Genomic DNA, 16475 nt, shown 5'->3' with positions numbered 1-16475 from the left:
AGGTAGGGTACATTCCTAACGCTCCTACCTCCTATTTTCCTCACAACAACAAGCCTGTGAAGTGGGTTGGGTTGAGAGAGAGTGACTGGCCCAAAGAACCCCTAGCTGGTTTTCATGTCCAAGGGAGGACCAGAATCATGGTCTCCTGGTTTCTAGTCCAGCAACTTAGTCACTACACCAAATTGGCTCTCTCTTTTGGGCAGCAAAATATGCTCTCTTTTGTACTGCATACATTCAGTCCTACGTATCTGAAGGTAACATCTTATAATCTGTTTACAGCAAATGACCAGCTGCCTAGAGTTGTTGAGAGTTGGGTGGCATACAAGTTTAATAAATTATTATTATTGTTTATGACAGCAGATTGGGTTTGTACCACTATCCCCAACGTCAAATATTCAATGTACTGCCATAGGTATTGCAAGTTGTACACAGTCCTGTTTGTATCATGGGAATATAGATTTTATTTATACACACACACACACACACACACACACACACAGAGTAAGGCATTTTCAAAAGAGAATCAAATTGTGGACTGTTTGCGTGCTATTAATGATATCTCTGAATGGAACTGTGCATTCATTTTTATTTCAGTCATTAATAAACAAAGACTCAACTGCACTTTACTCTTTAATTTACTCTTATGGGGTTATTCATGAAAGACAAAGCTGCCCTTTAACTCTGCCCTATACATTATAGTTCAATTAGGAATGGGGATCTGCAGTAAGGCAAAGGGTATAGTGCTAAAAAACTGTTCTCATTTACACCATCATAGCTTCTGAGTGAGCCCTCTGATTCTGGGACAGCACTTCTAGATTTACACAATTGCAATCAAATACTGAGTTTAATTTGCATTTTGCAGAGATCTTCTACTGTATTCACTAACAGGCTGTATTTAACATATTTAACATATTTCTCCAGATTCTTAGCGTGAACTAGTCCCATAAAACCATTTCATAGCATCGTTTTTCAGTACACTTCTTGTAATATTGTGTATAAAAGCCATCATAACCCTGGACTCAACTTTACAAGTAGCCATCATTTTCATCAGCTGTGAACTCTGATGATTCGATATACACTGTCTTACAGGTCTTAGCACCATGACATTTTAAGAATTTCACATTTCATATTTGTTAGCACAATTATTTGATATATAGAATAGGTAGCAAAATTTGGACAATCGGTATCTAATCTACATAATTCCTAAAAAACCTGTACTTTGGGTACCTTTTGACTTGTAAACCTCAGTGATTTTGTGTTTTGCTAGTTATCTCACTAGTCTTGATCAATCTTCAAGGTCTATCTTTTCTAGTACACTTAAGTTGGAAAACACTCCCCTCCTGCATATGTCTGTATTCAGCACTGTCCCCCAAATTCAAGGCAGGATGATGTGTCAATGGGCTGCTGTTACTAAAAAAACCAATTACCTATCTTTTCTAAAATAACCTGAATTATAAGTGAAAAAAAGTAAGTTAGTTTGGGAAGAAGCTTTCTAATCTCAGGGGAGCTTGCTAACTGAATGGACACTTAGCATAATCCATGATTCCATCCCTGCTGTCCCTTTTTCTCTGGTTCACAGCTTCAGCCACTTTGTCTGTTAAGGGAATAAGTAACCTTAGTTGTGGTTGCTTAGGAACAAGATGCATTTTTCAATTTCAGAGCAGAGATACAAACTCAGAAAGAGGTATCAGCCTCTCTATTGCATCAAACATGCTTTCAGTCTTTAAGGTGTCCTGATTACAAAAGCCTCATAGACAGCTGTGATAGTAATGAACAGATTTTTATTGAAAAAAAAAACAGGAACTTCTTACCCTTGGCTTTGCTTCAATGTTCTCTCTCAATAACCATTCCTCATTAAGTGTATACCTTGCTTTTCCAGTGATGGCATCAATAGATCCTTTATTGATTTGTTGTTTAATAGCACACAACAGCAGGAAGAAGGGCTCCCCAACTGTTTCCTGTTAGATGAAATAACAAGCTATGATTTTCTGAGCAGAAACTAACGATGGGCATTTCTTCTAACATTGTCCATATAGAGAGAGGGTAATTCACATCTCCAGTTGTAATACTAGTGTATGATAAGGTTACCAAAAAGAGCAACTTATCATCCTACACAACCAAATAAAATTATTCACTTAGGTACTATGGGAAGGCTTAAGAACCAACATGAAGGCATTCAGGCTAGAAAACTATAGTATAGGAACAACTGTACTATTTAGCTTATTTGTTCAATATCCTGTGAAACCACATTTATATGGACCTCTACAGAGAATATAGGTCATGTTATCTCTTTTATAAACTGAAACTTCTACAAACTTTAATTCACTACTTAATTTATATGGCAGTACTCAAACTGGATAACAGTAACTATTAACATTCTCCATACAGCCTTTCAAAGAATCTAAAGGATTTTTTTCTGATTAAATTCATATAAAATTCAGAAAGCCCTCTTAATGTCACTAGTTAATAGTAATATTCTTTCATTCATTAAAGCCTATTTATTTTGTGAGCCAACTTTGTCTCTCCCTTATGCAAGCATGCACACTTCGGAATCTATAACTGCTCTAGTACAACTACTATAAAAATGTTTTAGAACTCCAAGCGGTCAACATCTGTTCATTCAAATTCCTCTACTTGATGGATACTAACATTACACATCACTACTGGAACAAGGCTAATACTAGCTTTCATTCAGTTGGTCTTGGGATGCTAATATATGGTTGCTCATGGGTATAGGCCATCTGTTTTGTAGTGCCAAGATTTAATTTGCCATCAGCATAGTTTCTTCTGTTAAAAACAATAATAATTCTAACTTATTCATCTGACGATTTTGCTAACAGTGTTAGATGTTCACTTCTTATTGGATCTGTTGTTATCACCAATTTAACCTGTTTTAATTTTATTCCCTTAACTTTTGTGGGGATATATTTCACAACAACTGCACTGTCACTAGATGAGAAATATGCTACATAGGGCTGGAACAGAAAAATATTAATGCTTTTGAATACTAGAAGTGGTAAAGTGTATTACATGTCAGATTATGACATTAAATCATTCTCATCCAGGGAATTTTAGGGGGAGGTTTTTTTCAACATTTACCCTTTCCATTTAAGCCACTATTACTTCTGTTTCTTTAAGAAGGAAAAGATGGAATAGTTGGATAATCTATTTTGACTGGTAGCACTATAAACTCTCCAAGCAAGTCTAGGAGCACCCTTCTTAATCAGCATATTTAGTATTATACCTTTAGCCTTGCTTCCAAAGTTGGAGAGAATAAAGTTACAAGAAAGCTTTCTGAGAAAGCTGACTTTGCTATGGAACCATACTGGCATAGTGAGTGGTTATACATTAAATTTAGACTCAGCCCTCTGCAAAAATCAAGGTCAGTTATGCACTCTGGATCTAGATTCAGATTTAGGTCCCTTCTCCAATACATCAATACTTTGTCCCCCAACACACAAGGCTAAACCCCTGCACAAAACGTATTACTTTCAGAGACAAATTACACGCGAATCATAAAGCTGCTTCCAAAGCTAGTGAATGTGCTTGGTGGGAAGGCCACACTGACAGAACTGCTATTTATTGCCATGGCATAACATATACTGCATCTGATTAAACAGAGCGCCTGAACTTTTTCTACTTCGTTCTGAAAGACACTGCTGCAAAAAGTAATTAGGGCATTTCAGCTACTGCTGCAGCATTATGCAACAGGCTTTCATGGCTTTAAGAGTTACTACTCAAGAAAGGACTACAAAATGTAGCCATTACATGATATTTCTTTTGTACTTTGGCTGTGAATTTTAGAAAAGGCTTTTATGGAAACCTGACAAAACAAAGATAAAATACATTTGAAAATGGGAAAGGAAATACACAGAAACAATTACTGATGAAATAGTCAGCTTGGAATTTATTACAAAATTATTGTGGAGAAACTGGCTTGGAAAGGACTAGGCTTTTTATTGTGTGAGAAAATGATTAACATACTTCCTTAAAGGAAAAAATATTTTTCCATTATATTTGTTTTTTAATAAGTCATTTTGATTTGTGACTGTAATAAGGGCTCTGAAAAGTAATCCTGAACATAAAAATAACTTGCATGAATAAAAATCACAGATTGGCATCCTTCTTTCAAATGTTCCATATATGATGTTTTCAAGCTGTTTCTCTATATGCCTCAACTTAAATGGCCACTTGAAAAATCTAAAATGGAGTATCAGGGCAAATTTATATGCTATTCTTGTAACAAGACGACTTTATGTTATGCTATAAAGTAGCTGGTTGAAGGCACAGCATGTTGTACAAACACGATCTGTTATGTTTTATTCTAGAAACCAAGGTTTAATAAGAATGGCTTAATATAATATGTATATCATCACAATGTTATAAAATTACAAAAATTTCTATACTACCCAAACCCGAGATTATGGAACCATGTTATAAAGAGTTATAAAATGCCTAGGATGCAAACAAAACAGCTTCAAGTATCTGACCTCAAAGCCATTTCCAATGCTTCATTCTATGCAATAAAACATTATTTTATTGCAGTGGGACTATTGTACCACTAAGTGGTAAGCAAACTACAGCACTACAGCAAACACCAATGTCTCACGCTCAGTCTAGCTTTTTTTATATTTTCTAGCCTGATGGAATATTGGGAAGAAATCACGTACAGACTCGGTACTCTCCCTCTCTGTCCATGTGCCTGAAAGCTTCCTGAAAATTGAGCAGTAAGGGATGGAGAAGTTGGCAAAAGAAAGATCAGATTAAAAGATGGGCTGGATCCACCCAGGGGTGGCAAAGAAAAACATTCCATAAAAAATCCCAATGCATTCCTATGGGATAGGCAGTTAGGCAGGGGCTCGGAACGTTGCCAACTGTTCCATTCTAAGCCCCCCTCTTCTTGATCATACGACACAACATAGAGCATATGTAGCTTGTTCTTTGCTTTCCAGTGCACACATTCACCCAAAAACACATAAACACAACGTAAAAAGAGAGCAGAAACACATACACACAGATCACATTACTTAGTTATAGAGAAGAAAATATAGATGCCTCCTAAGAGGATGTATTTAAAGATAACATTTCAAATCTACTATTCTTTATGTAAAATCATAACCCTGTAGTCTGAGTTAATTTATCTGGAAATTATTCAGGACAATTCCTTCTAGATGCTCTCAGTTAATGGAGATTTACAGGTAGTGCTCCCTTAGAGATCACAATTGGGGCCGGCAACTCTGTCACTAAGCACTGCAGTTGCTAAGCAGAAAATCACGTGACTACAATGGGCTTATGACATCACTTCCCATTTGGTTAAGTGAGACATCACGTGACTGTGACTTGTGATTTTACTTCCACATTCTCCATGAACTCTGCTTGTCGGAAGCTGGTTGTGAAGTATGCGAATGGTGGTAACATGACTGTGGGACACTGCAATGATTGTCAATGCAAGGACTGGTTGCAAAGCTGTTTTTTTTACACCATCATAACCTCAAATGGTTGCTAAACAAGGCAGTCAATAAGCAAGGACTACCTGTGCCCTGATATAGTAAATCTAGGCCTATGTGGAGAAACATACCTCAATTTCTTTCTTATTTAAGAAAGACAGAATAAGTTCCTTACACCTTCATCTTGTTTTTTTTTTAAAAAAATGGTTCATCATAAACATTATAGCAAATGAAGAACCTTTTGTTCAGAACCTACTTTATTAAATGTATCAGTATACCATAATTTAAAGATCCTTGCTTCTTTTTATTTATTTATTTTGGTTCTGTTATGTTTTCTGTTTTCAATAGTAAAGGAATTTCTAGATGTCGAAATACAGCTATTTGACATTGATTTATACCTAACCACAATGAGCACAGATCACGCTTATACTGCAAACTATTATTTAACAGTTTAGATATTAGAAACTATAAGCTTCCTTAACCACAATTTAATGTGATGTCAGAACTGAGGCACTACATCTCTATTGCATGTTTTCAAGTAATTTGCTTTAAAAACCATTTTTGAGTGTATCCTCATACCCATCTACAATATTTCATTCCTTATAGTCTTCAGCCAAAACCCGAACCAAACAAGAACAGGAAAGGGAGGAAAAAGATTCTGAAGTGGTATTATAAATCTACCCTCAAAGGTCCAAACTAGATGTAACAGTATTTATATTACTAGGTGACTGTTACACTAAGTTACTACCCCAACTTTTCTACTTGTCATGAGTATTTACATTCCCACTGATCATGAGCATCCTAGAGTATGAGAAACTTCAATGTGACAGATGGGAATTCCATGGAAGAGATCTACCTGTCTATGTATTCACACTGTACACACATACACACATTCATGCTGTTAATACACATAGCTTTGATTAAGTCTGAATCTAATGATATCTTACAGATTGATCAAATCAGTATACAATGAGGGACTGAGGTTAGCCTAGTCTAATCTATCCTGCACTGAGAACACTGCAGATTTTCTTAATAAAAGTTGAACAGCCTGATTGGGGTAACAAAGAACCTAGGCAGAATTTTACATAAAGAGACTAACTTTTAAACTGAAATATAGATTTGTCATTGCAGTTGCCTTTTGCTTACACGATGGATAACTACGATTGACTATTTTGAATGTTTCCATTTTTAGAGGGCTTGCTCTTCAATTTTCCTGTTCTGCAACACAAATGGATAGATTGTTTGGCATGGCATTAATATAAAACAAATGTTTAAATCATGTAATGCTAACTTGTGAGGAAAAATGTAAGCAGCTGGAATTTTTCCACCACACAATTGTTAAGGACCTTTTGCAGCAGCTGTTTCAAATAGATGTTGTGATTAATGGGGATAATTCAAGAACTAAAAACAGATCTAACATCATATACGTCTCATGGCCTAATGCTATAAGAGAGCTAGTTAATATCTGTACAAAAACCACTTGTATGAGTGGATTTGTTTCACAGAAACAAATTAGGTACATCTTGGAGATGTCTGACTAGCATATATAATTTAAATGCTATATATATATCACACACACACACCACACACACATATATGTAGCATATACATTTATATGATTTAAATCGTGGGACAAATTAAGCAATGATAAATTTAGATGCAAGTCATTGACTCCAAGATATTAATTTTATTTTCACAAAACATTATAATTAATAATCAACTTTGTCTCTCATTTTCTCCTTGTTTATCTGCCTGTTTTATGTACCTCTAGTAGAAAAGTATCTCCTAGCTTTTTTTTGAGGAAAAATTATTATATGTTTTATTTATTCCCGTGCCATTATAACAATAATGAGGCACTTGTGAATTAAACTACAGATTTGCTACATTTATTTTGGGACTACAAGCATCAAAATAATTTAAAATCAAGATGATGCATCTAATATTTAAAAATTCAATTTCTTTACTGGAAAAAGGAACAAGCCTTCAAAAATTACAAGCCATTATGATGTATTTTCTGTGATTCTAGAAAGTGTGGGTAGAATTAGAAGTTATGATAGCATCAGCAGATTGAATAAAAATCTTACTACAGTTACCACATATAAACGGGTCACTAAACAACATAATGGAAACACTGTGGAGTTACAGCTCCATAGAACAAAGTTGATTTTTGGAAGTCTATTTTGAATTTTCATTCATTAACACTGCCCTCTTCATGAAAGAGTTTTGGAAACAGATGATGGAAAGTAAATAACTGATGTCTCTCTTAGGGACCATATTATCAATCAACATGCTGAATTGTCTAATTTCATCAAGAAAGGAATATTTCTATTTTGCTGTGTCATACATTAAGGAGTGAAGACTGAAAATGGGTAGAGTACTTGAAGACAGTAATCAAACCAGGTATTAGAGCTTTATAGCACGATATGTTGGTCATTGTCATTGTTTATGCCTGATCATTATCACCTTTCCATGGCGGATCAACAGAGGACAATCTTTGCCTGTTATACTGAATCCTTGGCTCCATTTAGAAACTGTAGGGATCCGGGGACTGGAAAATGCACACAGAGAATCTGGATGTCCACAACTTAACATCAACCATAGAAGAGAGGGGAAAAATCTTTCAGAGATTGGAGAAAAGGTCCTGCTAAGAGCAGGCCTTTTGAAGGCATTAGGCTCATACAAATTTAAAAGCCATGTTTTTTTTCCCTACAGCAGATAGAAAACACACTTTCTAGAATATTTTTAAGAAGACATTACCATTCACGACTGTTATTCAATGCTAGTATCAATCCAAAATGAATCTCTTCATCCTTGGTGTTTTGTTTTTCACTGTTACCAAAAAGATGATAATCACTTTTGAGGAAAAATCTCCTGCTGCAATTAGACCAGAGTGAGCACTAAAAAGGAAGGACTTACAAAGATCACTGAAAGCCATATATATAAATGCTGGCTGTTTATTGGGTATTGGGTGGTAAAGACAATTTATATTAAAAACATCTAGCATTGTCCCAATGTAAAAGTTCAACTTTAATAAGAATTTTGGAAAATGTTTATTTTTAAAATGTATTAATCCAAAATATTCTGATGGCCCTGATACTTCGTAGTCACCTCCTCCAACATCTCTCCTCCAGCTTAGTGGACACAACTTCACCAGCATATGGATATATCCAGAAATCTCTCCTAAACTAAATACAAAGCAGTACCCTTTCTCCCAGGTTTGAGATTTCGTTTTCAGTTGCACATGACTTCACTTACTAATTCCAAACAATAAGAAATGTCACTGCTTTATAATGTTTTCTACACAGCAAATAGTCAGATGATTTACAACTATTCCCAAGTCTGAAAGGGAAACAGATTTGTGATGCTTCAACACCATCTTAAAATTATTCTTTCTGTGCATAGGATAATCCCTGGTATCTCATCTAGGAGGATTAAAAAGACATTTAGTATTTCAGTTCTTATAAGGAGGTTCAAAATCTACAGATTGTATTCAATTAAAATAGAGGCTCATCAAGACAGCCACCTTAATATGCTTTCCTCCAGTCTGTAAGGTAGCCAAAATACATTGGCATAATTTGTTCTATTCAAACAGCCAATCTTGATTCTGCCTCAGGAATAAATCTCTTTACCAGTGCTATCCCTACAGGTTTAATAGAGACAACTGAAGGACAGCAATTCATGGCTGAATTTCCCTTCCCACCAGCATTCCTATTCTTACTTGCTAGATCAGAAAAAGCATATATTCCCAGCAGGGTCAGCCAAGGAGTAAAGGTTGTCTCTGCCCAGTCAAAGCAAGCAAGCATTTATACTTTGGCAGCATGGATATAGGAAGATGCTGGAAATGTATTATTGCTTTAGTGATAATGGCAAAGGCATAATTTCATAGTGCGTGGGAGAAGGCAATGGTAACCACTCCTGTATTTTACCAAGAAAACCACACGAACATACAACATAAAGTGATTGATAATACAGTGCTGGATGATAGGCCCCTCAGGTTGGATGGCACTCACATGCTACTAAGGAGCAGCTGAGGATCCTTTGGAGTGCTAATAGAGTTTATGACATGAATAGATTAAAGCTGATGTTACCATGCAGAAAAGAAAATCCAAATCTATAAGATAGAATTAGAGTGAAAACATGGAACTTAAAAAGTATGAACATGGAAAAGCTCAACACAGTGAAAGAAGAAATGAATCAATTACACACTGACATCTTAGGCATTCGCAAATTGAAATGGACTGGAATTGGACACTTTCAGTCAGAAGATCATACAGCTTATTACTCAGGACATGAAAAACAAAGAAGAAATGGCAATGCTTTCTTAGTCAGGAAGGATACAGCAAGAACAGTACTTGTCTGCAGTGCAATCAGTAACCAAATAAAATAAATCAGTCTGCACAGACAACCCTGCATGAGAAGTTTATACTTCAACCAATGATGCAGAAGAAGAGGAAGTGATGAATTTTATGGTCACATTCAATTTGAAATAGACAGAATGTGCAAGCAAGATGAACTGCTTGTGGTTGAAGACTGGAATGTCAAAGTTGGAAACATTAAGGAGGAAAATACAGTTGGACTGTACGGCCAGGGGAGCCAAAATGAAGCAGAAGGATGATTTCTGCCAATCCAATGATTTCTTCATTGCTAACCCAATTTTCAAACAACCAAAACAATGCCTATATACGTGACCATCACCAGACAGATTACGGAGGAATCAAATTGACTATATTATTAGTATGCAGATAGAAGAGGTCAGTCATAACAGCAAAGACGTGGCTTGGGTCTGACTGTGGAACAGAGCACAAATTGCTCATGTGCAGATTCCAAGTTAAACTAAAGTGAAAGCACAAAGCCAACCAGTTTCCATGATATGATTTTGAACATATACCCACTATTTTCAAGGAAAACATCAGAAATCAGTTTAGTGTTTCACTCACTCACTGACAGGGAACCAGAGGAAGTGTGGAATGAAATCAAATACTTTTTTTTTTAGAGCTTTTTATCCCGCCTTTATTATTTTTATAAATAACTCAAGGTGGTGAATATACCTAATACTCCTTCCTTCTCCTATTTTCCCCACAACAACAATCCTGTGAGGTGGGTTGGGCTGAGAGAAAGTGACTGACCCAAAGTCACCCAGCCGGCTTTCGTGTCCAAGGTGAGGCTTGAATTCAGAATCCCCTGGTTTCTACCCTAGTGCCTTAACCACTAGACAAAACTGGCTCTAACATTGTTAAGGATGAATGCAAAAAGAGACTGCCACAGATAAAAAACAGAAGAAAGCAAACTGGATGACCAAACAAATGGTGGAAATTGCCAAGAAGAGAAGAGAAGCCAAAGCCAAGAAAGACAATGATCTCAGGAAGGAATAAAGAATTCCAGAGAGCTGTTAGAAGAGACAAGAAGCAATATTATGACATCTGTGAAGACAGTGAGGATGGAAACAGATACAGAACTACAAAGAAAGTCTTCCAAAAGATTTTTGAACTTAGATGGAGGTTCCAATTTCAATTTAGTGTGCTAAATGATGCCAATGGATAGGTAGTAACTGATTCACAAAAGATGGATGAGTATATGAAATTCTGTATAGTACAGATGTCAACATCCAAGACATCTTAGGAAATATTTTGTAATATTTGTAATATTACTTACAAAAACCTCTAGTACTAGAAGATGAAGTTAGATCAGCTCTCTGGTCATTACCAAGTCACAAGGCTACAGGAACTGATGGAATACCCACTGAAATATGGCAAGCAACAGAAGAAGAATCTGCAAAGCTTCCAACCAAACTATGCCAGCAAATCAGACGAACGACTCAGTGGTCAACATATTGGAAGATGTCAGTCCACATACCAATACCGAGAGAGAGAGAGCGAGAGAGCGAGAGAGAGAGAGAGAGAGATGGATAGAACAAAATGGCAAAAATGACTGGCTTCAATTTGGCAAAGGAGTGAAACAAGACTATGCAACCTATATGCTGAATATATGCTAAAGGAAGTTCGATTGGAAGAAGATGAGCATGGTTTAAAATCAGAGGAAGAAACATCAACAACCTGCACTATGTTATTGACACTACTTTGGTAGCTGAAAATTCAAATGATTTGGAAGCTCTAGTAATGAAAATGAAAGAGAACAGTGTAAAAATGGGACTAAGATTTAATATGAAGAAGACCAAACTAATAACAGGAACAGCAACCAGTCTTAGAATTAACAATGAAGCTGGGTGGACAGCTTCTGCTGTTCATGATTCATTATTAACAATAAAGGAACCAGCAGTCAAGAAATATGCCACAGACTAGCACTTAGTACAGTAGCAATGAAGGCCTTGGAAAAGTCATTCAGAAGCCAGTATATATCTATACCTACAAAGTTCAAAACTGTGCAGGCAGTGATTTTCCCTGCGACACTCTATGGGAGTGAAAGTTGGACTTTGAAGAAGCAAGATAGAAAAAGTACTGACGCTTTTGAATTTTGGTGTTGGAGAAGACTTTTGAGAATACCATGGAGAGCCCTGAAAAAAAATAAAATGGATCTTGAACAAATCAACTACAGTTCTCACTCTAGGTACAAATGACCAACTCAATTTATTTTTCTTTAGACACATTATGTGAAGACCTAGCTCTTCGGAGAAGTCCATCATGATGGGAAATGTGGAAGGAAAGAGAAGAAAAGGACAATCAGCAGCAAGGGGGATGAACTCAATTACAGTGGCAATGCGTGCACCATTGACAGACCTAAAGGCCCAGGTTGGGGACAGATCATTCTGGAGAAAATCTATGTGGTTGCTAAAAGATGACACCAAGTTGATGGCAAACAATCAGTGAAGTCAGAAAAAACACCAATCACATTCCTTAATGCTGTAATGAGGTGGGGTTGGGCAACAGGATCCTGGGAATCAGAGTCTTGGCATTTTTCCCCCACCAGAAACTATTAAAACCATGTAAGCAGTTTAACTATCATATTGAAAGCAAAATAAATACTCTGTGCCACCTTTCAAGTTGCCCAAGTGATGGGCTGCTAGCATAGTGATGGCCTGAAACAGTGAATGGTCACTTGCGGTAATTCTGAATATATATCTAGTGTTATTCCAGAAGAACAGTAGACATATGACTAAAACAGCTTGATAGGTTAGCAATGTGGTGGATAGGGGTAGGGCAAAGCAATAGGGAGTCAGGGGGGAAACCAGATAAAGCAGGTATATTGAAATAGAGGTATGACCAGGCAACATGGTGGTCTAGGTTTAATTCATCATTTAGAAATTGAAATATAATGTTCAAATGGAAGACAGTTATATAATTTCAACACTCTGACAATCCTTTTCTTTTCTGAATGATTTTGTCTTTTCTATTTAATTTAAATTTAGATATAATTTAATACTTTTCAGTTGTTTAGGTCTAATTTTTTATTAAGCTTTCTTTTTCTTTGTTTTCTAGGGATTTTTTTCCACTTTTTTCTTTCTTTTCCTTTTGCTGTTTTTTCCCCCACTTTAGGTAGTTTAGTATAGCTTTTCTCTTTTTCCATCTTATAGTTTGCTACATAAAAGGTTAGGGATTTTCTTTAAATTACAGTCTTTTATTTAAGGGTTATCTGAGGGACCTACTCTCCCCAGTTATATCTACCTGTCCCATTAGGTCCGGCAGGAGAGGCATGCTCCGAGCTGGGTCTCTTACAGAGTGCTCTCTGGTGGGGTCCAGGAAGAGAGCCTTTTCTGTTGTGGCATCACTTTTGAAACATCATCCCCCCAGAGATTAGATTGACCTGACCCTGCTGGCCTTTTGCAAGGCACAAATACATGTTTTAGCCACAGAGTTTGGGGATCCAGATATGTGGCAGAGCCTGTGCCATGGTTATTTTAATTTGTGGTTGGTTCTTCTGTTTCTACCTCAGCTGCTGATTATACATGTGTGGTTCTTATTGTTTTATGTTTTACAGTGTTTTTAACTGTTTTTAGCTGCCCAGAGTCATGAATTTGAGATGGGCAGCCATATACATTGAAATAATAAATAAATAATTATATAGCTATATAGTTTATATGTAAGGTGACATATTAATAACAAACATTTTGTAAGAAATGCTAATTGTAATATTTTTAAAGTTTAATAAAACATTTAGAAAACAACAGGTGAACTTCCATGCACTTCACCTCTCCCATCCCCCTTCTCCTTTTCTATTGATAGACCGCTACAAAGATTGCTCTGAAAATCTTCATGGAAATATTGCTGCTGCTTGAAGAATGATCCAAGCAGACCAAATGGCAATGGGGATGTACGCCTACAAAGTTATACAAATAGCAGTCAAGAATTGTTTTTAGCAACACAGCAGGCAGAACCAAGCTCTTTTTTCCAGTGAAACCAAGCTTCTGCACAAAAAGCTAGTCTTTTTTTTTTTTTAAGATTGTGTTTTTTAAGGGCAGATCTATTACTTTTGTAAATAATATTGAAAGCAATCATGGGCGTGCCATTTTTTCCTATGAACTACAGGTAGTCCTCCTTTAGTGACTGCAATTGGGACAGGCAACTTGGTTGTTAAGCAAAGAGGTTGCTAAGTGAAATTGTGACTGTGCTTATGATCTTACTTCAGCTTTCTTTGCTTTACAGACCAGCAAAGGTCATAAAAGTGAGGATTGGATGTAAAGTTATTTTTTCATCACTGTCGTAACTGCAAATGGTTGCTAAACGAGGCAGTCACTAAGCGAGGTCTACCTGTACCACTGTTTTAGCAGAATAAGAACACCACATGAAAAGCTAGGATTGTTTCATCCTTGTCAAAATCAACACTCTTCCAAATTGTCTAGTTTACTGGCAGGTTGTTTCAGATTCAGCCAATCGTACTGCTCTGCAAAATACTAAAAAAATTACTCTATTATCACAGCCTACAGGGAGAATCAATGCATGTTTATAACATCTGTCTTTTTTCTTTCTCATAGCTAGGATTATCCCAGATTTAAAAGAAGGGGGCAGAATGGACAAATTATTTACAAAATAGTTCATGTTTTAGATTAATGGTTAGGAATTTTAAACTGTACTTCAGTTTCCTACTACAATCCTTTTATCTTTCATCATTCTTATGTGCTTCAAATACTTCCTCTGAGCAAGTCTCCTACCCTCATATAATCACAAAATATGATCCATGGTGTTAAAAATGCTAGTCAATGCACAATTCTTTCCTCACTTGAACTGGAATTAGGAATTGAAAGGAAAAAAAAAGGCCTGAAAAGCTGCAGATATTAATTTCTTTTATAAGATATCCTACTCAAGTCCCATAAGATAAAACTTGATTTCCTTCCAGAAAATCATATATTGTTGCTTTATATCCCCTTTCAGGAGATATTAGGCAGACAGCTTTGGTTGTATCAGATTCCCACTGAGTTCTTTTCTCTCAAGAGAGGTTTCTGCTTTCTTAGTGACTTTACGCAAGATCAGTAGATTTTAGCACCAGTTAAAAGGAAACCAACTTGCTTCCTACTTTTTCCCATTCCCAGTTTATTGAAAGGCTAACATCAAGCATACATGGCCTTTCACAAGGCACTAAAAACATTGAGCCTGGGGCCCTGATAGCATGGGTGAGCCAATATCATGGCTTGTTTGAGTGGTTGTGAGTCTCCTTGGGTGCTATTTTTATGTTATTGTTGTTGTCTTTAACGCTGGTTGTTTTTATTGTTTTTTATTCTGCTTTAATTGTGAGCCGCCCAGAGTCATGTATATGAGATGAAGGATTTATAAATTTACTAAATAAATAAATACATGAATAAATTTATTTAAGTTTTAGACCTTGAATGTCTATAATCTATATACTACTAAAACTCTCATGTCTGTAACTTTCAACTGGAAGAAAAGGTGAGACATAGGGCAACAATTTTTGAACCAACCTCAAATGGGCTAACTTACAGAATGAATCCAAAATCTGGGATCCATTACTCCTGTGGGATTGAAATTTGGGAAATTTGTGGCTGGTTCAGCACTCCTGCGCTGTTGAAGTCAGCCCAGGTCATGTGATCATCATGGGCATATCCCCAACCTCTTTCCCACCTTCCTCTGTCCCCTGCACCCAATCGGCTGGTGGCAAAGCCTCAAGGGTGAACAGTGATTGGCTGCTCTGGAAACGAGGTAGAAATGTTAAATCTCTTAATGGCAGTTGGTGTTGAAGGAAAGATGAGGGGGGTGACTCGGATGCCTGGGGGACACTGGCAGTTCACAGGTGAGCCCTCTTCCTCCCTCGAGGGAGGGGGCCCTTGGGGACAGGCTGGAATGGGGAGCGGGGGTGCAGTTTTCCTCATGGTCTGATGTTCCCTTTGTTCCACCTTCCCCCAGCAAAATGGGAGGCAATTCTGTGGTTCAGCCGAGTAGGAGGAGGAGCCTTCACCAGGGCTCTCCTGAGGGTTGTGAGGGTAAGGCAAATGGCACAAGCCTATATTATATGTGGGAAGGAAGGAAGGAAGGAAGGAAGGAAGGAAGGAAGGAAGGAAGGAAGGAAGGAAGGAAGGAAGGAAGGAAGGAAGGAAGGAAGATTTCTGATGCTCCCTGAGAGTTTCCCACAAGCAAGGTCAATGGGGAAGCTGACAGCAAGTTGTAAGTTACTCACATTCTCACTGCTTTTTTGCCCTTCTGTTTCTCTGTTTAGGTAAGGAAATATCTCTGAAATGATGACCCAGTGGGTCACGGGTTGTTTAGTCAAACACTATAAACATTATTTCTTTAATAAGGGAATTCTACATACATTTATTTTATAGTGTTGTTGTTTAGTTTGTAGCATTCATGCCACAAACTTTTCCTTAAAAGTAAAGATAACGTAAATGTTTAAACAAAAGAAAGGAATGACTCAACATTTGCACATTAAAGCTACAGTCCTATGAACACTTATTTGAGAGAACTGAGAATTGGGATAGATGAATCTGTTTTACTTTTAAAAATGTTTGCTTTTTTTCAGGTACAATATGTTCCATTTTGTCTCTGCACATGCACCCACACCCACACATAAGTTCTCTTTGGGGGTAAGCATAAGGCAGAAAAAGAATATAAGTTGTGAGAG

General features: G+C 36.8%; 1 protein-coding gene across 3 annotated transcripts in view; it reads right to left on the bottom strand.

Annotated features, from left to right (window-relative positions):
• PLXND1 (plexin D1) overlaps positions 1-16475 on the bottom strand; it is a 164226-nt gene that overhangs the window by 25821 nt on the left and 121930 nt on the right. For all 3 annotated transcript variants that reach the window (XR_015794916.1, XM_088134293.1, XM_088134295.1), the window contains exon 26: positions 1812-1958. Coding sequence is in view for 2 of the 3 variants with exons in the window: in XM_088134293.1 (XP_087990419.1) it covers positions 1812-1958 (147 nt within the window). In the remaining variant the exon portion in view is untranslated. The remainder of the gene's footprint in view (positions 1-1811; positions 1959-16475) is intronic.

Source organism: Python bivittatus, unplaced genomic scaffold (assembly GCF_059951505.1).
Source record: "Python bivittatus isolate LINGU-HERP-01145 unplaced genomic scaffold, Pbiv_v1 ctg000080_np1212, whole genome shotgun sequence".
NCBI classification, from domain to species: domain Eukaryota; kingdom Metazoa; phylum Chordata; class Lepidosauria; order Squamata; family Pythonidae; genus Python; species Python bivittatus.
This window is presented reverse-complemented; position numbering and strand designations above follow the sequence as displayed.